Here is a 22,363-nt window from a genome sequence, read left to right as displayed (position 1 = left end):
GGCGGAATGCGAATTGGAGTGGGTCTCGGGTTTCTGGGAGGATGCTGTTGATGTGAGCCATGATCAGCCTTTCAAAGCATTTCATGGCTTTCCTATGTGAGTGCTCCGAGTGCTCATTTAGGCAGGTTAACTTCGCTTCCTTAGGCACAGGGACTATAGTGGTCTGCTTGAAACATGTAGGTTTTACAGACTCAGTCAGGGAGAGGTTGAAAATATCAGTGAAGACACTTGCCAGTTGGTCTGCGCATGCTTTGAGTACACATCCAGGTAATCCATCTGGCCCCGCAGCTTTGTGAATGTTGACCTGTGTTTAAAGGTCTTGCTGACATCGGCTACCGAGAGTGTTATCACACAGTCATCCAGAATAGCTGGTGCTCTCGTGCATGCTTCAGGGTTGCTTGCCTTGAAATGAGCATAAAAGGAATTTAGCTTGTCTGGTAGGCTGGCGTCACTGGGCAGCTCGCGTCTGGGTTGCCCTTGAATAGTTTTCAAGCCCCGCCACATCCGATGAGCGTCAGAGCCAGTGTAGATCTTAGTCCTGTATTGACTCTTGCCTGTTTGATGGTTCGTCGGAGGGCATAGTGGGATTTCTTATAAGCCTCCGGGTTAGAGTCCCGCTCCTTGAAAGCGGCAGCTCTAGCCTTTAGCTCGATGCGGATGTTGCCTGTAATCCATGGCTTCTGGTTGGGATATGTACGTACGGTCACTGTGGGGGTGACGTTGTCGATACGCTTATTGATGAAGCCGATGACTGAGGTGGTATACTCCTCAGTGCCTTTGGATGAATCAATGCTGTCGTAGGAATCCTGGAACATATTCCAGTCTGTGCTAGCAAAACATTCCTATAGCCTAACATCTGCGTCATCTGACCACTTCCTTATTGAGCGATTCACTGGTACTTCCTGCTTTAGGTTTTGCTTGTAAGCAGGAATCAGGAGGATAGAATTATGGTCAGATTTGCCAAATGGAGGGTGGGGGAGAGCTTTGTATGCATCTCTGTGTGTGTGAGGTAAAGGTGGTCTAGAGTTTTTTTCCCTCTGGTTGCACATGTGACATGCTGGTAAAAATGTGGTAAAACTGATTTAAGTTTCCCTGCATTAAAGTCCCCGGCTACTAGGAGCGCTGCTTCTGGATGAGCATTTTCTGGTTTGCTTATGGCCTTATAGAGTTAGTTGAGTGCGGTCTTAGTGGAGGTAAATAGACGGCTACGAAAAATATAGATGAGAACTCTCTAGGTAGATAGTGTGGTCTACAGCTTATCATAAGGTACTCCTACCTCAGGCGAGCAATACCTCGAGACTTCTTTAATATTAGACATTGCGCACCAGCTGTTATTTACAAAAAGACACACACCCCCACCCCTCGTCTTACCAGACGTAGCTTCTCTGTTCTGCTGGTGCAAGGAAAATCCCGCCAGCTCTATATTAGCCGTGTCGTCTTTCAGCCATGACTCTGTGAAACATAAGATATTACAGTTTTTAATGCTCCGTTGGTAGGATAATCATTAATCGTAGGTCATCAATTTTATTTTCCATGTAAGCATATAGGGAGGATGGCAGTGGGAGTTTACTCGCTTGCCTATGGATTCTCAGAAGGTAGCCTGATCTGCGTCCTCTTTTCCTCCGTCTTTTCATCATGCAAATGACGCGGATTTGAGCCTGTTCCCGGGAGAGCAGTATATTCTTCCAGTTCGTGGTGAGTAATCACTGATGTCCAGAAGTTATTTTCGGTCATAAGAGATGGTAGCAGCAACATTATGTACAAAATATGTTACGAGCAACGCAAAAAAAACTAACAAAATAGCACAATTGGTTAGGAGCATGTAAAACGTCAGCCGTCCTCTCCGGCGTCATTTTATACTGTATATTAGGACTATTAACAGCTTTTCAATAATTTGTGAAGCATCTATGAAGGCCTTGTAAAGGATTTATGAAGGTGTCATAAAGACATAGCAGTGGACAGCATCTCTGTTTTCACTTCTTGTGCTGTGGTGTGGATGCTGGACTAGTTCTGTGTCAGAGGAGGCTGGTGGGAAGAGCTATGCTATACTGACAGTACAGCTAACTCTACTCTTAAAAACAACTACAATACATGAATGCTGTCCTTGCCTTTGCTTGATCAGTTTGAAAACAAATGTTTGACAACTCGCAATTTAGAATAATGTTTTTAGTAAGGGCTTGTGCATTTGGTTTTCATGGTGTATATCAGTGGAGACTGCTGAGGGGAGGAAGGCTCATAATGAACATTTTACATGTTTTATTTAACCTGTATTTAGCGAGGCAAGTCGGTTGCAGAACAATTAAAAAATAAAGAAAATTAAAATATAGGATAAAACACACATCTGGACAAGACACCAAGGCTACATAAATAGAGACCTAAGACAACAACACAGCAACACATAGCAACACATGGCAACGCAGCATGGTAGCAACACAACATGGCAACAACATGGTAGCATCACATGGAAGCAGAGCAACATGGTAGCAGGACAAAACATGGGAAAAATATTATTGGGCATAATAATGGCTGGAATTGAGTATAATGGAATAAATGGAATGGTTTCAAACACATTAAAACCATGTGTTTGATGCCATTCCATTTGCTCCATTCTGGCCATTATTATGAGTCATCCTCCCCACAGCAGCCTCCACTGGTGTATATGCATATACATTTTTTAATTTAACCTTTATTTAACTAGGCAAGTCAGTTAAGAACAAATTCTTATTTACTATGATGAGCCTACATCAGCCAAACCCGGACGACGCTGGGCCAATTGTGCGCAGCCGTATGGACTTTCCCATGTCTGAATATATGTAGGCTGTTTCGTGTCTAAGTAAGTGTAGTGTGTATAGTAAAGTATTTTTATTTTATTTTTGTATTTCACCTTTATTTAACCAGGTAGGCTAGTTGAGAACAAGTTCTCATTTACAACTGCGACCTGGCCAAGATAAAGCATAGCAGTGTGAACAGACAACACAGAGTTACACATGGAGTAAACAATTAACAAGTCAATAACACAGTAGAAAAAAAAGGGGAGTCTATATACAATGTGTGCAAAAGGCATGAGGAGGTAGGCGAATAATTACAATATTGCAGATTAACACTGGATTGATAAATGATCATGTACAGGTAGAGATATTGGTGTGCAAAAGAGCAGAAAAGTAAATAAATAAAATAAAAACTGTGGGGATGAGGTAGGTGAAAATGGGTGGGCCATTTACCAATAGATTATGTACAGCTGCAGCGATCGGTTAGCTGCTCAGATAGCTGATGTTTGAAGTTGGTGAGGGAGATAAAGGTCGTATCATGCTTAATGTGAGTGACTGGCACAATATCGTACGGAGATATGTCCATAAATACAGTGACTGAAAAAAATGTGTCAAGGTAAAATGCCAGTAAAATAGCGACACTTGTCTCAAATCGCATAGCTCCGCCCCTCCCCCTGGCAATGCAGCGGAGCAGACCGGTCCTTCACTTGTACTCAATTTGAATAGTAGATCACTGCGCAGTCTTCATTGGTTCTCTGTTTTTTTTAGCATACGATGATGGCACGTGTTGCCATGTGAGAACGAAGCGAATGAACCAGGGCTCGGTTTCCTTTTATTTTAGGCTTTAAATTATTTGGGGAAACCGGGCAATTTGTGACTCACAATTGCTATGTTATGTGGCATAGGCAAGACAATAAAACAAATGTTATTTTCTCACAAAGGAGTCATACCGCCTATAGATTATTGTTTGATGCCCAGAATAGCTGGTCAAATAAATAGGCCTAAAAACACATTTGTTCCTAGAGAAATTGGGGCAATTGTCAAAGTACATTTTGACACTGCATGCGTAAGGTACTGTCACTACACACCAACTGTACCAACATTTGCTTTCCTAAGTCTAAAGTATGGATATATATATATATCATTGAGGTTGGTCCACCCTCCCAACACGTTTTCCTCTAATTTATGCAGAGTTACAACAGATATATAATTCGGTCAACCAATGGTATATCACACCTTGCCTACGTTGCTCCGAGAATGTTAATATTCATTATGTAGAGAAGAAAAACACCAATCAGAACAGGGCTATTGTATATTTTCTACTCAAGAGGTGTGGTTTCTGTTGACCAACAAAACGTTTTTTTGTTGCGTTATTTGTAGAGTCAGTTCATACTCTGAAGAGGTAGTCTAATGTCGTATCGTTCGCTGTTACATTGTAACATTTAGCCAAATTGCAGTTTCACTAACGGATACTTTTGTTTTACGGAGAGGATATTCTGTTACATTCGCCTATGCTTCATTGTTGAAGGAGCCTATCTTAAAATTTGTTTTTGCGTAATTGCCGTAAAAAAATGTCAGGAGAGCCGATCACCACCACACTGGAAACCTTCATGGGGTCACCGGGTGCTTTTCCCGTGGTATTGAAGAAAATAATGGAAATGCCCCCACCGAATTTACTCGAGGGCGACGATGGTAAGTCTACTCTAGATGCTTCTCTGTGTGGGGTTTGAACGCATCGTTTGTTGTAGGAAAATAACTGAGAAGAGGCCGAATTGTGCCGGAGAAAGCCGAATGCGAATACAACGTATGCAATGCAGGAAATTGGTACACAGAATCACACCCTTTCTGTCTGTTGTTTTTATAGTGTTATTATCTATAAGAATTCAGTTATCCCTTCATCTGAATTTAAACTAAAATTGGGTAGCTACACTTAAATTCTGGGGTTCGCAGACAGCACACCATTTCTAATGTCAAGTACAGTGAAATGCCTTTCTTGCAAGCGCCAACAACAATGGAGTAAGCAATATCAATGTCGCACTAAAAATTAGCATAAGGCTAGTTGACAGTAAACTCCTCTCTAAACCTCATCACAACTCCGTAACTTTACTGGAACCACTATTAGTAGGTCACATTTTTCTCTCCTTGTGTCAAGGTCCACTTTTCTACCAAATTCTGATGTAGTATTTCATCATATCTCCTCCATTGTTTGAAACATGAAGCCTGCATGATCAAACTTGTGGGCTAGATTGTCACATGGACAACTTTATTTATTTATGCATGTGTGTGTGTCCTGAGTGTTTTATCCACAACCATTTACAATCTACTGAATGACCATGTCAAATAAACCCTTTTCCAATGATTGTCTTCTCCATTTGTTTTATCCACCCTGCCATAACTCATGAAATTAACCATTGCTTTTCTGTTTTACTGCCACAGACAATGACAAGGAGAAGCTGCTTATGGGGGACAATGTGGACCTTGAAGGAGGGAGTGGGATGGGTCCGTCGGCCGCCCTGACCCCTGCCATCTGGGATAAGACCATCCCGTACAATGGGGAGACCTTCCACCTGGAGTACATGGACCTGGAGGAGTTCCTCATGGAGAACGGTATCTCCACCTCACCCTCATCCCTGGACGATGCTCTCAACATGGAGAATGCAGGGAAGAACGAGATGCCCACCACCATGGCAGCCAAGCCCAAGAGAGCCCCAGCCGCCCCCATTTCCCTGCTGCCCATCCTGGAGCTGGATCAGTGTGAGGAAGAAGGGGTCACTATCACCCTCAACAGTATTGATATCGCAGATGAGACAGGTAGGCCGACATCTGTGAGACCTTTAGGGCCTTATGCATGTATATATTAGTCTGTTAGTATTGTTACACATTATACCATGTAACTACCAGTGTAAGTAATACAAAAAGTGAGAGAGAAAATGCATTAAAGATCAAAGTAAACCAAGTAAGTTGTTCTCGGTTCTGCTATAGACAGTCAGATAATCTGAGCACCAAGGACACACGACACATGTACAGGGAAACACTGTCACTGCCGTAGATGGTAGAGAAAATAGATCATAGCTATGCTGACCAACAGATGTGGGCTGGGCTCCGTGAAGGCCATCCTTATCAAATGTAGAAGTCTTTAACTTGATGTCTGCCGATTTGAGTCACTGGATTTATTCTAATCTACTCCAGTTCAGGATATAGCCAAATATATGGTTCTGGAACAGGACTTACATTACTTGCAGTCTCACATAAAAGAATGCCTCATTTACACCAGGAACATTTACCAACCCGTAAAATTGATAGTAGCATTTTCACATGAACCCAAACGGTATACTTGAACCCTAATGCTTGGTAACCTGTGTCTCCCCACAGAGGTGGTGACCGACAAGGACAGGCTGACCCCTGAACCCACCGACCCAGAGGAGATTGAGGTGGACGTGAACTTTGACCCAGATCCTACCGACCTGGTCCTGTCCAGTGTTCCTGGAGGAGCGCTGTTCAACCCACGCAAACACAAGTTCTCAGAGGAGGAACTCAAACCTCAACCGATGATCAAGAAGGCCAAGAAGGTGTATGTACCTGAGGATTCTAAGGTAAATCAGAGACATGGAGGCTGGAAATGTGGGTTTGGTATGTAGGTAGGTGTACACAGCCTTTTCAAATTCCAAGAAGAGGAATTGTTTATAAAAAAAATTGTAATATTTAATTTTGTATTACAGTACCATCGGTTAGTTCATTGAGCATTCAGCCATTTTGAAGGTCGCTTTAAATGATTTATCACCAGTGAGGGAAAACAAGAGTTTGCTTTTCAAGGACGCTTTCAATAACTTAGCAGCGACATTGAATTGAAAGCATGCTCTCAGCATCAAGATCGCTTTCAATACAAACCTTGTTCTCTTTCTCCTGGTACTCTCTGCTCTTTCTCCCTCTACACCTCTATCTCCTCACCAGGATGAAAAGTACTGGCAGAGGAGGAAGAAGAACAATGTGGCAGCGAAGCGTTCGCGGGACGCGCGGCGACTCAAGGAGAACCAGATCACAGTGCGGGCGGCATTCCTGGAGCGCGAGAACACGGCGCTACGACAGGAAGTGGGCGAGCTACGGAAGGACTTTGCCCGCAGCAAGAATGTCGTGGCCCAATACGCGGCCAAATTCGGAGAGCTGTAAGGGACCAAACACAGACAACCGCTGGCCGGTGCACACAGATTGCATCAGCCAGTCACTTCATTTTGGTCAGGTCACTAAGTAGTAACATCCTTAGTTTATTGTGGTCAGGAATCCGTTGTGACTACCCACTGTTGCGCTTCATGTGATAATGAAACGTTAACCCTCCCTCTTCACCTCATGTTAACTCCTCTTCCTCTCCTGGTAAATCATTTACTTTTTCTCTTTTCTTTCAAGTGCACCGCTGGAAGACAAGTAGGCTACTAGTGATTTTATTTGTGGCGAAACGGTGAATAAATGAGTCGAATGGATTGAGGGATCAGATGATGAAGAAGAACAGGAGGAGGAGGAATGTGGAAGACCCCTGCTTATTGTTTTTAAAACTTGTGTGAGTAGATTTTCATATTTAAGTGCTTATTTCAATGCACTACAATTAGTGTATTTCTGGTCATGTTTTGTACACCATTGGCCAGTAAAAAGATAATTGTGTTCATATTTTGAGGGATTGAAATTGGTGGGGTGAGGGTGGGTGATATTTTACTTAGAAAACTGAAAAGGATTTTTATCTTTTAGGGTTTTAGTCTAAACTAGCATGGCTTATGCTTTTACTGTGAACTTTGGTCTCAATGGGACTTGCCCTGCAACAGAAAAACAGTGAAATAAAATGCATAAATAACCTTCAAATACAATAACTCAAGTTAATCAGGGGACTATTACTGCTTGGTAGTAGTTTTAAAACTATGTTAGGAAGACCTTCAATACAAATCTCTTCCTGTACAATTACATGTTAAAACTTGCTCCAAACTGTATATAATGATTTGTAATATTTCAAAGTCTCTGTCTTCAGTCTATTGTCCACTGCTCTTGGATCCTTGTCATTTCAAGGAAATTGATTCACTCTTCAGGTTCTGTGTTTTGTGTTTTTTATTAAGAAATGCTTCGAAAAGTGGTGTACAGTATAGAACCCACAAAAAATGTAAATAGTAGCAGAGCAATATTTTCCAGACTTTTTCCTTAGTTCGAAGTACAACTCGATACAAAAACATTATAAACCAGTTGACTTACAGTATCTATGACATAACTGCAATTTATGAGTTTTCTGCAGTTAGAGTATGTGTTCAACCAAAAGTAAAACTCCAACCTTGCTCCTGTTTACTACTTTGGAATGCTTGGAAAGCAGTTTATCCAACTTCTCTGGGACCTTGATCTTCTACAGACATACAGAAAAGGACAGTTACCACACTCAATGTAAAAAGGTGAAATGTTATTGTGCTTGTGCTCCGTCTGCAATGAGTAGAATACATTTTAGTTACCTCATGAAACCGGTAAACAGGCTACACCTGAAATTTTGTTAAGTTTGTGTATGTTGACGGTTTTTAAAATAGCTTTTGATAAATGTTACTGTTTTTGAAATTCCTTTTGGTAAAGCCAGGTTTCTCAACTCATCTATGTGTTTGAACTGGGCCTCACAGTTTCAACAAGGACCTCCAAGTGTCTTCAGCCGACTCATTGCGATGCCCAGTGTCTGTTTACATGACCATATCAGACCCCAAAACTCAAGTCTCTTTTCAGGGTTTCTGTCTCCTGGGTTTTGCCCTTTGGTGCGCTTGTCACGTTCCTAATACCTGCTGATGTAATAAGAGGAAAATAGGTGAATACAGTGCTTCCAGCTCATGTTTGGGAAATTCTTTGAAGATTTACCTTTTGGAAAGTAGTCTGGATTTTATTTTTGTAAGGATATTTGATAGTTTGTTTTGTGTGTGCTAACAGATGAGAACCTCATTCAAATGGAAAGATTAATTTATTGGTTGTTTGCTAAATCTGGACAAGATAAGACAACCCTTTGTGTGTTAGATGTCTTCCAGTCTTTAGACTTCTCTAGGGTCAGTTTCCAACTAATGTCATTATTACCCTGGCTTAAATAACCAGTATTTTCTGCTCTTCTATATGAATTCCGTTGGCTGTTATAATCCACTATAACTCTAGATCAGTGCTCAAAGCTGATATCTGCACAAAATGATGTGTAGCATCATTCGGGCTTTCAATAATAATGTAGGAAAGCGTTCCAAGATTTTGATTTGGAAAAGCTGGTAGACGATGTAAGTTTTATAAAACATAAGATAATATCTTGATTTCCATAAACCCGTAAACAATGTCAGTAAAACACTGACTTGATTGGGTTACCGCTAAACATTAGCACACTTCCTGACATGTTCAATATTTTTTGGGAAAAAAGTATGCCACAACATTAAGAAAATGTGCACATATGTTATACAACTGGTGCAGGGACATTTTTTAGAACTGTTGGAGAATGTTCTAATCTTTTTTTTTTAACGTTGTATACAAATTTTGTGGCATTTTATGTGTGGATAACATATGCCCTGTATATGAATAAAGCATTGTTGAAAACTGAGCGCACAGAGAAGGTGGTTTTGTGGCTAAATTACATGTCTGTGTTTAAGTGTAATATGACACCCTGTCTTGCTGCAGTACTATCTACTTTCATGAGGCACTGGGTAAAAGCTGACAGACATGAGTCTTTAGAAGAAACCAGCCAGACAAAGGAACACACCATGAATAGCCTTTCAGGACAGAGTTTATCCATTGGCTCTTTTTTGGCATTTTACTTGGCCTTAAAATAAACTTCTGTCCATGCCAGGTGTTGTGTAACGCATTGTCACTGTTGTATAAGCCTCTGAAACGATGCCATCTGTTGGGGGAGATAGGGAGGAAGAAATGATGAGGAACTGGCAAAGACCGAGCCTGAGCCTGTGTGGCTGAGTCTGTGTGGCTCAGTCGGTAGAGCATGGCGCATGGCGCTTGCAACGCCAAGCGTCGTGGGTTCGATTCCCGCTAGGGCCACCCATATGTAAAAGTAGTGGCCCCAGCCGACTTGTAAGTCGCTTTGGACAAAAGCGTCTGCTAAATGGGATATATATATATAATAGGGCTTGATTGAAATTGCAGCTGACTATCGACTGACCGATCTACAACGAACCTTGCATCATAAATAACTACTCATTACTTATTGTAAGTCAGTCAGTCACAATTGACCCATGAAACATGACATTTTACCTGGTTGAATCAATGTTATTTCCATGTCATTTCCACACAAAAAAAATCATTGTGACGTTGAATCAACATGGCAAACTGATTGGACTTGCAAAAAGTCAACATTAGGGCATTTATGGCATTTTACTGGGCTTAAAAAAAAACTCTGGCCATGCCAGGTGTTAACACATTCAGTCACTGTTGCATAAGTCTCTCTGAGACTGGGAGAAACCACAAAAGCTGAATTTAACTCAACAAAAGGTTTAAATCTTAACTAGACATTGAACTGACATCTGCCCAGTGGGTAGTCCATGAGGTTATGCGATGGGACCAACCATAGAGTTAGTTAGAGGACTCATCTTTATATTTGTCTCATTATGGTGTCTGACAGCATAGGCAGGACTATAGAGGAGTCAAATAACTGCATATTTGGAATGTTTCTGACAGTGGTGTTGCAAAATAATTGGGAGGAACAACATACGTGGGGGTATGGAAACATAATAGCTGATTGGTTGATACTCGAGTCCGTTTTGTTATTTCCTCATAGCGTTTTAGCTAAGCCTAACCCGAACTCTTCTCCGAACCTCCCACGTTAATAATCCTAAACAGTTTAGCTAAAATGCTACAAGAAAACAGCAAGCAGGACCAAAGTCCCTCACAAACTTCTACAGATGCACCATTGAGAGCATCCTGTCGGGCTTTATTGCACCATCAACAACTTCAGGGCTCTCCAGGGGGTGGTGTGGTCAGCCCAAAACACCATCGGGGGCACTGCCTGCCCTCCAGGACATCAACAGCACCTGGTGTCAGAAGAAGGCCAAGAAGATCATCAAGAACCTCAGCCACCCGAGCCACGGACTGTTAACCTTACTACTGTCTAGAAGGCGGAGACAGTACAGGTGCATCAAAGCTGGGAACGAGAGACTGATACCCAGCTTCTATCCCTAGGCCATCAAACTGTTCAACAGCAACTGCTAGACGGCCTCCCCCAGTACTCTGTCCCTCATTCACCAGCCGTCTACCACTGGGTACTCTACCCTGCAGGTAGCATATACATTTGCATACAATCCTTCTCTTGCTCATAGCCTTGTTGCTCTACTTGTACTCTCAGTTATAGTATTGTGTACATTGGACTGGATTATGACTCTGTTTCTCCTGTTACAGAACCACTACTATTCCACTATCTCTCCCACTTTGCATCCCATGTTCATCTTCTACTGTGACTGAATAAAGTTCCGGGGTGTATTAACTCTTGGACTGCTTTATGCCCCTCTAACCGGGGGCGGTGTCAGTTAGTCACAAACCAGTAAAATACTTAAAGCCGGGTCGCTCTCTTTCACATTTTGGATTTATTGTGTGCTTGTGGACATTTACTGCATTGATTGATAGGAACTGGGAACATGAGCATTTCGCTGCACCCGCTAAACTGTGTACGCAACAAATACAATTTTATTTGTCTTGCGTTGCAACCAATCTGCTCAATTTCCTGTTGTTTCCATATGTTGACCCTCCCACTTATTTCGCAATGCCCACTTTTAGACACATAGTGCTTTTATTTTTTTTACCCCTTTTTTGTGATATTCAAATTGGTAGTTACCCATCGCTGCAACTCCTGTACGGAGTCAGGAGAGGCGAAGGTTGAGAGCCATGCGACCTCCAATACACGACCCCGCCAAGCCGCACTTCTTCTTGACACACTGCTTGCTTAACCCAGAAGCCAGCCACACCAACGTGTCAGAGGAAACACCCTACAGTCGACATCCTCGTCAGCGTGCATGTGCCCGGCCGCCACAAGGAGGTGCTAGAGCGCGATGGGACAAGGACATCCCAGGCGGCCAAACCCTCCCTAACCCAGACGACGCTGGGCCAATTGTATGCCACCTAATCGGTTTCCAGGTTGCGGCCGGCTGTGACACAGACTGGGATCGAACCCCGATCTGTAGTGACGCCTCTAGACCGGTACGCCACTCAGGAGGCCACATGGTGCTTTTAAGTTAACTGTGAACTTGTAGAAAAAAGTTCAAATCATGACGTCAGTCATCTTAGGTCAGAATGTTAGAGCTCTAGAAATAGGCCCAAGTTCCTGACTTGGAATTCCGAGTTGAATGACCGTTCAAAACCTCTTATCTTTTCCCCCAGTCAGAGCTAGTTTTTTTTTCTTGAGTTGTTTTGAACGCAGCAATACTCCACGAATGCAGTTACCCATACTTGCCATTGAGGCCATCTCCGTTTTGAAGAAGTCAATGTTCTTATTTTGTGTTAAAAAAAAGCATAAAGGTTAAAATGGTGATTTACCGTGACCCGCAGTGCTGGAGTCCTGAATCACATCTTGTGTCATTCATTTGTGGCCACTAGATGGTGGTGATATAGCTTAAAGCCATTTAAATCAAACCAAATCAAATTTATTTACATAGCCCTTCATACATCAGCTGATATCTCAAAGTGCTGTACAGAAACCCAGCCTAAAACCCCAAACAGCAAGCAATGCAGGTGTAGAAGCACGGTGGCTAGGAAAAACTCCCTAGAAAGGCCAAAACCTAGGAAGAAACCTAGAGAGGAACCAGGCTATGTGGGGTGGCCAGTCCTCTTCTGGCTGTGCCGGGTGGAAATTATAACAGAACATGGCCAAGATGTTCAAATGTTCATAAATGACCAGCATGGTCGAATAATAATAAGGCAGAACAGTTGAAACTAGAGCAGCAGCACGGTCAGGTGGACTGGGGACAGCAAGGAGTCATCATGTCAGGTAGTCCTGAGGCATGGTCCTAGGGCTCAGGTCCTCCGAGAGAAAGAAAGAGAGGAGAGAATTAGAGAACGCACACTTAGATTCACACAGGACACCGAAAAGGGACAGAAGTACTCCTGACCCTAGCCCCCCGACACAAACTACTGCAGCATAAATACTGGAGGCTGAGACAGGAGGGGTCAGGAGACACTGATTTACAAACCATACAACTACATTTGAAGACATCCTAACTTCAGTGGTGTAAAGTACTACTTAAGTCGTTTTTTGGGGGTATCTGTTCTTTACTACTTATATTTTTTGTCTACTTTTACTTCACTACATTCCTCAAGAAAATAATGTACTTTTTATCCCATTCATTTTCCCTAACACCCAAAAGTACTTGTTTCATTTTGAATGCTTAGCAGGACAGGAACACTGAAATTCATGCACTTCTCAAGAGAACACCCCTACTGCCTCTGATCTGACGGACTCACTAAATACAAATTATTCGTTTGTAAATGTGTTGTGTTGGATTGTGCCGCTGGGTCTCCGAAACAAAACAAAGAAAATGCTGCTGTTTTGCTAAATAATGTATTTGAAATGATTTATACTTTTGATACTTAAGTATATTTTAGCAATTACATTTACTTTTGATACTTAAGTATATTTAAAACCAAATACTTTTAGACTTTTACTCTAGTATTTACTGGGTGACTTTCACTTGAGCAATTTTTAAAGGTATCTTTACTTTTACTCAAGTATAACAACTGGTTACTTTTTCCCACTACTGCCTAACTTCCCCTCACATTCCCTTCAGTTTCGCTAAAGTCCCGTTAGTCTGGCTACTCAGCCTACCTTAGTTATCCCTCAACCATCATAAACCTGCCATTCCCAACCAATCAGAGCGATTGGAAATGCACAACTGGACACTGCACCCGCCCACTCAGGTCAGTGTTATCAGAAGGGAGAAGACACATGTTCCTTAGGACTGTTTATTGTCGACAGTAACACAAATGTCTGAATGTTGTGTGTGCATCAAAATAGCCATAACAATAAGATTCCAAGTCATTCGGATTACCAAAACCATATAAACATCTTCAAAGGATGTGTGTGTGTGGTGACTATCATGAGTACAGTGATGGGCCTCAACATCATGTTCTAACTGGACAGCACTATTGAGGACAGAACCAACCCATACGTTAATTATATAGCGGGTGAGGGCATTTACAGCCGACTGCTCAAACAGGTGAAGGCATACCAGCCAATCGTTTTTACGTGGTCCTTCTAACCGTATTTAGTGACCAACAGTGTTTTTTTTACATGGTCCGTCATTTCTCCGGATTTAGCGACCAATAGTTTTTACAATCCGTCTATTTTCCATAAAATATGTTTGATTTACAAAGTAGTTTCCATTGTGAAGGCAGATAAAGCATTTTTACAAAAAGCAATCACTTTGGCATGTAAAAACTAAACGGCTCGTCTAACTCCACCATTAAACCGATAAACAGTAGAATACAGCATTGTGGAAGCACATGCTTTTAACACATTAACACGCAGAGGTTTATTAGATTTGCAAGTGTTTGGGGAATAGAGATTTGTGGGAAACTATTGCCAATCTTTCCTGATGGTAATTCTTCCCAGTTCTAGTTTCATATGAAATTAGATTTCATTCATGTGTAAAACTCAGTTCATCCCATAAAAATGATGAACACTAGATAATTAACCCAAAACTACAGGGAAAATGCAATCATGTGCATTGCAATAATGTAAAATAAAGCTTTATTGTATTGTCAAAACATGTTCACACACAAAGGTAAAAACGTTCATACAAAAAAACAGAAGCAAAGCACAGGCCTGTCTTCACCTCTTCTTGAAGCCATACTTCTTCCGTTCATAGAAAAGGTCAGTCTTTGAACTGCCCAAGTTCACAATCTTGGGGCATCCATCTCGCTGTCACATCCAGTAGAGAGGAGTAGAAAAAAAATAACTTGTCGGTGTATTCTCACATTACATTGAGATTGTTTAAAAATTACTATTACAACCACATATCATTACTCAGCATCTCGGACATATTTCCATTTTTCACAAGACATTGATCAAGAACGGAATATGTCGAAGAAGCACAATATTGAATGATTCTGTATAGTTTATTGGAAACATTGCATACGGGAGCATTGAATGGTGTGAAGGCTTTTCTACACACACATATATAAATATATATGAGAGAGCGAGAGAGGACTAACGTCTTTCTCCTGGATGGTGCACTCTTTGCAGTAGTAAGCGTCAGACACCCCGGGACCTCCACATATGACACAGCGCCCCTGGTACGACCCGTAGTTGCACTCGTCACAGATGCGCACCAGTGTGCAAGGCCTCACATATGAGTCACAGATCACACACTTTCCATCACCTAGGAGAAGAGGGGGATGAGACTTTAATGCCGTGGCATTTTGAACTGGGGTAATTAAATATAAAAGTAAACCATGTGTTGATGATTACTGTCTCTACTCTAGGAGTTATGAGGGTAAATTAAAGGGCAGCAAATACACCCTGTATGGGAGAAAGGGACAACATTATGTAAAACATGTTTTTAAAACTTACATTTCTCGCACAATCTTCCAATAGCTGAAAAGTAAACAATAGAACAAACAGTGAGTTAACATGAATAATGTAGCTAGCTAACTAAGCATTGCTCCATAAAGCTAAGGGTTATGCACTCAATAAGACATCTTACAAGCTCTCAAAAACTCAAGGGGCTTGCTGCCTTCTCCCTAGTTATTAGCCATTAGCGTCACCCACAACTGCCTCATGTGAACTACAATCCCGACGCTGTTTTTAACATTTAGAAACATCAATAATCACCGCTTGCAATACGGCTTTCGAAACATATAGCGCTTACCTTTTATCAGTGAGAAAGAAACGCACAATTTTTAAAAATAAAAAAAGCTACGTGTTTCACAGATCCATCCAACAAAACAAAACTACACTTCCCGATTCATGCTTACACACAGGTGTTCGGAGGAGCATGCTAGATAGCTAATTAGCACAGGTGGTGGCCTCGCCTAACATAGACAAGCGTGTAACATGGAGATACGGCAGTGTGACAACACTAACCCTATCAAGGTATGTAGACTTTTTTTTCTTCAGCATTTCTCGCTGATAAGTTCCTTATGCTTCCAAACCATACCACAAGCGATGCATGTTAACTTAAATGTTCAGACCGAGCGTCGGGGATCTTAACAAAACTCCCCACTACAGAAGATGCCTTTGTCCAATGACTCATGTTTAATGGAACTGAGAGTCATGATCAAGAGCTATTAACTTACTCGTTAGTCTACTTAACCACCATCACATAGCTATAACGTTCAAATCAAATGTTTTCACATTCGCCGAACACAACAGGTGTTACCTTACCGTGAAACTCTTACTACAAGCCATTAACAATGCACTTCAATAAATATAGTTCATAAAATTGACTAAATAAACAAAAGTTTTAAAAAAATCCAATCAATAAAAAAGTAATAATACATTTACATAACAGCAACGAGATCATATACAGGGGGTACTGGTTTGTTGAGGTACGCATAGGTAAATGCATAGATACATTCCCTAGGGTAGCTGTTTCGGCCCCTTGCTTTTTTTCAGTTTTTGCTAACGACATGCCACTGACTGAGTAAAGCCAGAGTTTCATGTATGGGGATGACTCAACACTATACTCGTCAACTACAACAACGACTGAATTGACTGCAACACTCAACAAAGATCTGCAGTTAGTTTGAGTGGGTGGCAAGGAATAAGCCCCAAATATTTCTAAAACTAAAAGGATTGTATTTGGGACAAATCATTCACTAAACCCTAGACCTCAACTAAATATTGTAATAAATAATGTGGAAATTGAGCAAGTTGAGATGACTAAACTGCTTGGAGTAACACTAGATTGTAAACTGTCATGGTCAAAACATATTGATGCAGTCGTAGCTAAGATGGGTGAAAAGTCTGTCTATAATAAAGTGATGCTCTGCCTTCTTAACACTATCAACAACGCAGGTCCAACAGGCCCTAGTTTTGTCACACCTTGACTACTGTTCAGTTGAGTGGTCAGATGCCAGAAGGGAAAAAATAAGAAAACTGCAATTGGCTCAGAACAGGGCAGCACCGCTGGCCTTTGAGTGTTCACAGAGAGCTAATATTAAAAATATGCATGTCAATCTCTCCTGGCTCAAAGTGGAGGAGAGATTGACTTCATGACTACTTTTATTTGAGAGGTATTGACAGGTTGAATGCACAGGGCTGTCTGTCTAAACTACTGGCACACAGCTCAGACACCCATGCATACCCCACAAGACATGCCACAAGAGGTCTCTTCACAGTCCCCAAGTCCAGAACAGACTATGGGAGGCACACAGTACTACATAGAGCCATGACTACATGGAACTCTATTCCACATCAAGTAACTGACGCAAGCAGTAAAATTAGATTTTTTAAAAACTGATTAAAAAAAACACCTTATGGAACAGCGGGGACTGTGAAGCAACACATATGGGCACAGACATGATAACATACGCACTATACACACGTACACATGGATTTAGTACTGCAGATATGTAGTAGTGGTGGGGTAGGGGCCTGAGGGCACACAGCGTGTTGTGAAATCTGTGAATGTAATGTTTTACAATTGTATAAAACTGCCTTAATTTTTGCTGGACCCCAGGAAGAGTAGCTGCTGCTAATGGGGATCCATAATAAATACACTGCTCCAAAAAAAAAAAGGGAACACTAAAATAAAACATCCTAGATCTGAATGAATGAAATATTTTTATTAAATACTTTCTTTACATAGTTGAATGTGCTGACAAAATCACACACTGTTAACTTCTTGCGTCGAGCAATCCGGGATCCTATTTATAGCCTCAAGCTCATTAGCACAACGCAACGTTAACTATTCATGAAAGTCGCAAATGAAATGAAATATTTGCTCTCAAGCTTAGACTTTTGTTAACACTCATCTCAGATTTTCAAAATATGCTTTTCAACCATAGCTAAACAAGCATTTGTGTAAGAGTATTGATAGCTAGCATAGCTATAAGCCTAGAATTCAGCCAGCAACATTTTCACAAAAACAAGAAAATCATTCAAATAAAATCATTTACCTTTGAAGAACTTCAGATGTTTTCAAATGAGGAGACTCTCAGTTAGATAGCAAATGTTCAGTTTTTCAAAAATATTATGTGTTGGACAAATCGCTCCGTTTTTTTCACATTTGGCTATGAAAAAAACCTGTATCCAGTTATAGCCTCAAGCTCATTAGCGTAACGTTAACTATTTATGAAAATCGCAAATGAAATGAATGTGCTAGCTCTCAAGCTTAGCCTTTTCTTAACAACACTCATCTCAGATTTTCAAAATATGCTTTTGAACCATAGCAAAACAAGCATTTGTGTAAGAGTATTGATAGCTAGCGTAGCATTTAGTGGGCAACATTTGCACAAAAACCAGAAAAGGATTCAAATAAAATCATTTACCTTTGAAGAACTTCGGATGTTTTCAATGAGGAGACTCTCAGTTACATAGCAAATGTTCAGTTTTTCCTGAAAGATTCTTTGTGTAGGAGAAATCGCTCCGTTTTGTACGTCACGTTTGGGTACCAAAAAAAAAATTCAGTCATCAAAACGGCGAACTGTTTTCCAAATTAACTCCATAATATCGACTGAAACACGGCAAACGCTGTTTAGAATCAATCCTCAAGGTGTTTTTCACATATCTCTTCATTGATATATCGTTCGTGGATGTCTACTTTCCCCTCTGAATCGCTTGGAAAAAGAGGTGCAGCTGAAGATGACGCACCAATTTCGACGGAGGACACCTGGCAAATGTAGTCTCTTATGGTCAATCTTCCAATGATATGCCTACAAATACGTCACAATGCTGCAGACACCTTGGGGAAACGATAGATCGGGCAGGCTCATTCCTTGCGCATTCACAGCCATAAGGAGACAATGAAAAACAGAGCCTCAAAAATCCTGCTCATTTCCTGTTTGAAGTTTCATCTTGGTTTCGCCTGTAGCATCAGTTCTGGGGCACTCACAGACAATATCTTTGCAGGTTTGGAAACGTCAGAGTGTTTTCTTTCCAAAGCTGTCAATTATATGCATAGTCGAGCATCTTTTTGTGACAAAATATTGAGCTTAAAACGGGCACGTTTTTTTATCCAATAATGAAATAGCGCCCCCGTAGATGTAAGAGGTTAACAAACCTCCAAACGAGCTTCAATGCCATACAACATATTATATACCTTTATTTAAGTAGGCAACTCAGTTAAGAACACATTCTTATATTCAATGACGGCCTAGGAACGGTGGGTTAACTGCCTCGTTCAGGGGCAGAACGAGAGATTTTCACCTTGTCAGCTCGGGGGATCCAATCTTGCAACCTTACAGTTAACTAGTCCAACGCAATAACGACCTGCATCTCTCTCATTGCACTCCACAAGGAGACTGCATGTTACGCAAATGCAGTAAGCCAAGGTAAGTTGCTAGCTAGCATTAAACTTACCTTATAAAAAACAATCAATCATAATCACTAGTTAACTACACATGGTTGATGATATTACTAGATATTATCTAGCGTGTCCTGTGTTGCATATAATCTGACTGAGCATACAATCATCTAAGTATCTGACTGAGCGGTGGTAGGCAAGTATTGCTCTGTTTATGACTTCAAGCCTATCAACTCCCGAGATGAGGCTGGTTTAACCAATGTGTAATGGCTAGCTAGTTAGCGCTAATGGCGTTTCAAACATCACTCGCTCTGAGCCTGTGGTTGTTACCCTTGCTCTGCATGGGTAACGCTGCTTCGAGTGTGGCTGTTGTCGATGTGTTCCTGGTTCGAGCCCAGGTAGGAGCCAGGAGAGGGACGGAAGCTATACTGTTACACTGGCAATACTAAAGTGCCTATAAGAACATCCAATCGTCAAAGGTTAATGAAATACAAATGGTATAGAGGGAAATAGTCCTATAATTCCTATAATAACTACAACCTAAAACTTCTTACCTGGGAATATTAAGACTCATGTAAAAAGGAACCACCAGCTTTCATATGTTCTCATGTTCTGAGCAAGGAACTGAAACGTTAGCTTTCTTACATAGCACATATTGCACTTTTACTTGCTTCTCCAACACTTTTTGCATTATTTATAAACCAAATTGAAGCATGTTTCATTATTTACAAGTAAATATTTACATTATTTACTTGAGGCTAAAAATATTTTATTGATGTATTATATTAAGTTAAAATAAGTTTTCATTCAGTATTGTTGTAATTGTCATTATTACAAAAAATAAAATTGTATTTTTATTTATTATTTTAAATTGGCCGATTAATCGGTATTGGCTTTTTTGGTCCTCCAATAATCGGTATCGGTGTTAAAAAAAATCATATGCGGTCGACCTCTAATGTGGACAACTATAAATACCTAGGTGTATGGCTAGACTGTAAACTCTCCTTCCAGACTCACATTAAGCATCTCCAATCCAAAGTTAAATCTAGAATCGGCTTCCTATTTCTCAACAAAGCCTCCTTCACTCATGTTGCCAAACATACCATCGTAAAACTGACTACCCTACCAATCCATGACTTCGGCGATGTCGTTTACAAAATAGCCTCCAACACTCCACTCAGCCAATTGAATGCAGTCTATCACAGTGCCACCAAAGCCCCATATACTACCCACCACTGCGACCCGTATGCTCTCGTTGGCTGGCCTGCACTACATAGTCGTCGCCAAACCCACTGGCTCCAGGTCATCTATAAGTCTTTGCTAGGTAAAGCTCCACCTTATTGCAGCTCACTGGTCACCATAGCAACACCCACCCGTAGCACGCGCTCCAGCAGGTATATTTCACTGGTCATCCCCAAAGCCAACACCTCCTTTGGCCGCCTTTCCTTCCAGTTCTCTGCTACCAATGACTGGAACAAATTGCAAAAATCACTGAAGTTGGAGACATATCTCTCTCACTAACTTTAAGCGTCAGCTGTCCGAGCAGCTTACCGATTGCTGCAGCTGTACACAGCCCATCTGTAAATAGCCCATCCAACCAACTACATACCACACACCCCATGTGTTTTGTTTTTCTGCTCTTTTGCACACCAGTATTTCTACTTGCACATCCTCATCTGCACACAAATCACTACAGTGTAAATTGCTAAATTGTAATTATTTTGCCACTATTGGCCTATTTATTGCCTTACCTCAATTTGCACACACTGTATACAGATTTTATTGTGTTATTGACTGTATGTTTGTTTATTCCATGTGTAACTCTGTGCTTTGCTTTATCTTGGCGAGATCGCAGTTGTAAATGAGAACTTGTTCTCAACTGGCCCACCTGGTTAAATAAAAGGTGGGGGAAAAAGTGTCCCGCTCTTTGAAAATTGTCAGCTCTAGCCTTTAGCTTAGTGCGGATGTTGCCTGTAAACCATGGCTTCTGGTCGATGCACTTATTGACGAAGCCGGTGACTGAGGTGGTATACTCCTCAATGCCATTGGATGAATCCTGGGAACATATTCCAGTCTGTGTTTGCAAAACAGTCCTGTAGCGTAGCATCAGCGTCATCTGACCACTTCTGTTTTGAGTGAGTCACTGGTACATCCTGCTTTAGTTTTTTATTGTAAGGATAGAAATATGGTCAGATTTGCCAAATGGAGGGCGGGGGAGAGCTTTGTATGTATCATTGTGTGTGGAGTAAAGGTGGTCTAGAGTTTTTTTTTTTTTCCCCTCTGGTTGCACATGTGACCGGTGATGCCAATTTAGCAATTCTGTTGAGCAACTTTTTTTTCAACAAATTGAGCCACTTTAAAAAAAAAAATGGATTTGCAACTTTTGAATAGTGACTTAAACGCTAAAATGTTCCCTCTAAATGACACAAAAACGACTTTCTCTGTCACACACACTCAGTCACAACACACGTGCCTGGCTGCAAAAGTGCATTGTGAGTGACGTCAGCAGCAGGTGCTCAGCTCGTGCACGACAGCAGAAGGCCTGCAGCAAATTGCAAATCATTGTTGGCTGACTGCAACAGCAGTAGGGGTTCGACGATCCAAACCCAATGAATTTAGTTGGTCAAGAATGTGGCCACTTTTTTTTTTTTTTTAGATGGCCAGTCAATTTTGTAACGTAATGACGCAGTTTTACGTTTATCACGCAATGACATCACAACGTCATTTAGCAACAAGTCAACCTGCCTCTAGCAACTTACCCTGAAAATTAGTTGGCAACACTGCATATGACATGCTGATAGCATGGGCGGATGCAATAACGTTAATGGGTTGGTGAAGAAGCAGGTTATGGTCATGAACACAAGCATTTCGCTACACCCGCAATAAAATATTCTAAATATGTGTATGCGACCAATATAATTAGCAAATGAATGTGCTAACTGTTTCTAGCAAGCTATCTTATCTAGCCAGACACTTTCAACAAAGGGCAAGAGCTCGGCACTTATCATTGCTTATTAGAAGTAAGTACTAATGCAATGATATCCATCAAACATCAAATAAACACCTTACCAACACCAGCTTGTTTTCTACAAAAGATCAAATCTGGATGATGTTTAGCCATTCTCGCAAACGGAGGGAATACGATAGTTATTTTGAAAT

General features: G+C 41.2%; 2 protein-coding genes across 5 annotated transcripts in view; one reads left to right on the top strand and one right to left on the bottom strand.

The window, feature by feature from the left end:
- LOC135512000 (thyrotroph embryonic factor-like) overlaps nt 1-9,345 on the top strand; it is an 18,666-nt gene extending 9,321 nt beyond the window's left edge. The window contains exons 1-5 of one of the 2 annotated variants that reach the window (XM_064933560.1): nt 4,127-4,460; nt 5,205-5,579; nt 6,141-6,361; nt 6,720-6,931; nt 7,170-9,345. In XM_064933560.1, coding sequence (XP_064789632.1) covers nt 4,340-4,460; nt 5,205-5,579; nt 6,141-6,361; nt 6,720-6,931; nt 7,170-7,191 — 951 coding nt within the window. In that variant the 5' untranslated portion in view covers nt 4,127-4,339 and the 3' untranslated portion in view covers nt 7,192-9,345. Of the gene's footprint in view, nt 1-4,126; nt 4,461-5,204; nt 5,580-6,140; nt 6,362-6,719; nt 6,932-7,169 lie in introns of those variants that run through there. The other variant, XM_064933561.1, reaches the window with a different exon arrangement.
- LOC135512001 (PHD finger-like domain-containing protein 5A) lies at nt 7,839-22,363 on the bottom strand. Of its 3 annotated transcripts, none has more exons than XM_064933563.1 (5): nt 22,274-22,363; nt 15,310-15,333; nt 14,952-15,118; nt 14,573-14,658; nt 7,839-12,762 (listed from the first exon to the last, which is right to left on the bottom strand). In XM_064933563.1, exons 1-5 carry the CDS (start codon nt 22,323-22,325, stop codon nt 12,756-12,758), a joined length of 336 nt encoding a protein of 111 aa, XP_064789635.1. In that variant the 5' UTR covers nt 22,326-22,363; the 3' UTR covers nt 7,839-12,755. The 3 variants fall into 3 exon arrangements, with proteins under 3 accessions (XP_064789635.1, XP_064789634.1, XP_064789636.1); XM_064933562.1 differs by having other exon boundaries at nt 7,839-12,754; XM_064933564.1 differs by lacking the exon at nt 7,839-12,762 and having other exon boundaries at nt 14,469-14,658.

Source organism: Oncorhynchus masou, chromosome 24, assembly GCF_036934945.1.
Source record: "Oncorhynchus masou masou isolate Uvic2021 chromosome 24, UVic_Omas_1.1, whole genome shotgun sequence".
NCBI lineage: Eukaryota > Metazoa > Chordata > Actinopteri > Salmoniformes > Salmonidae > Oncorhynchus > Oncorhynchus masou.
Note: the sequence above shows the minus strand (reverse complement) of the source record. Positions and strands in the feature narration are given on the sequence as shown.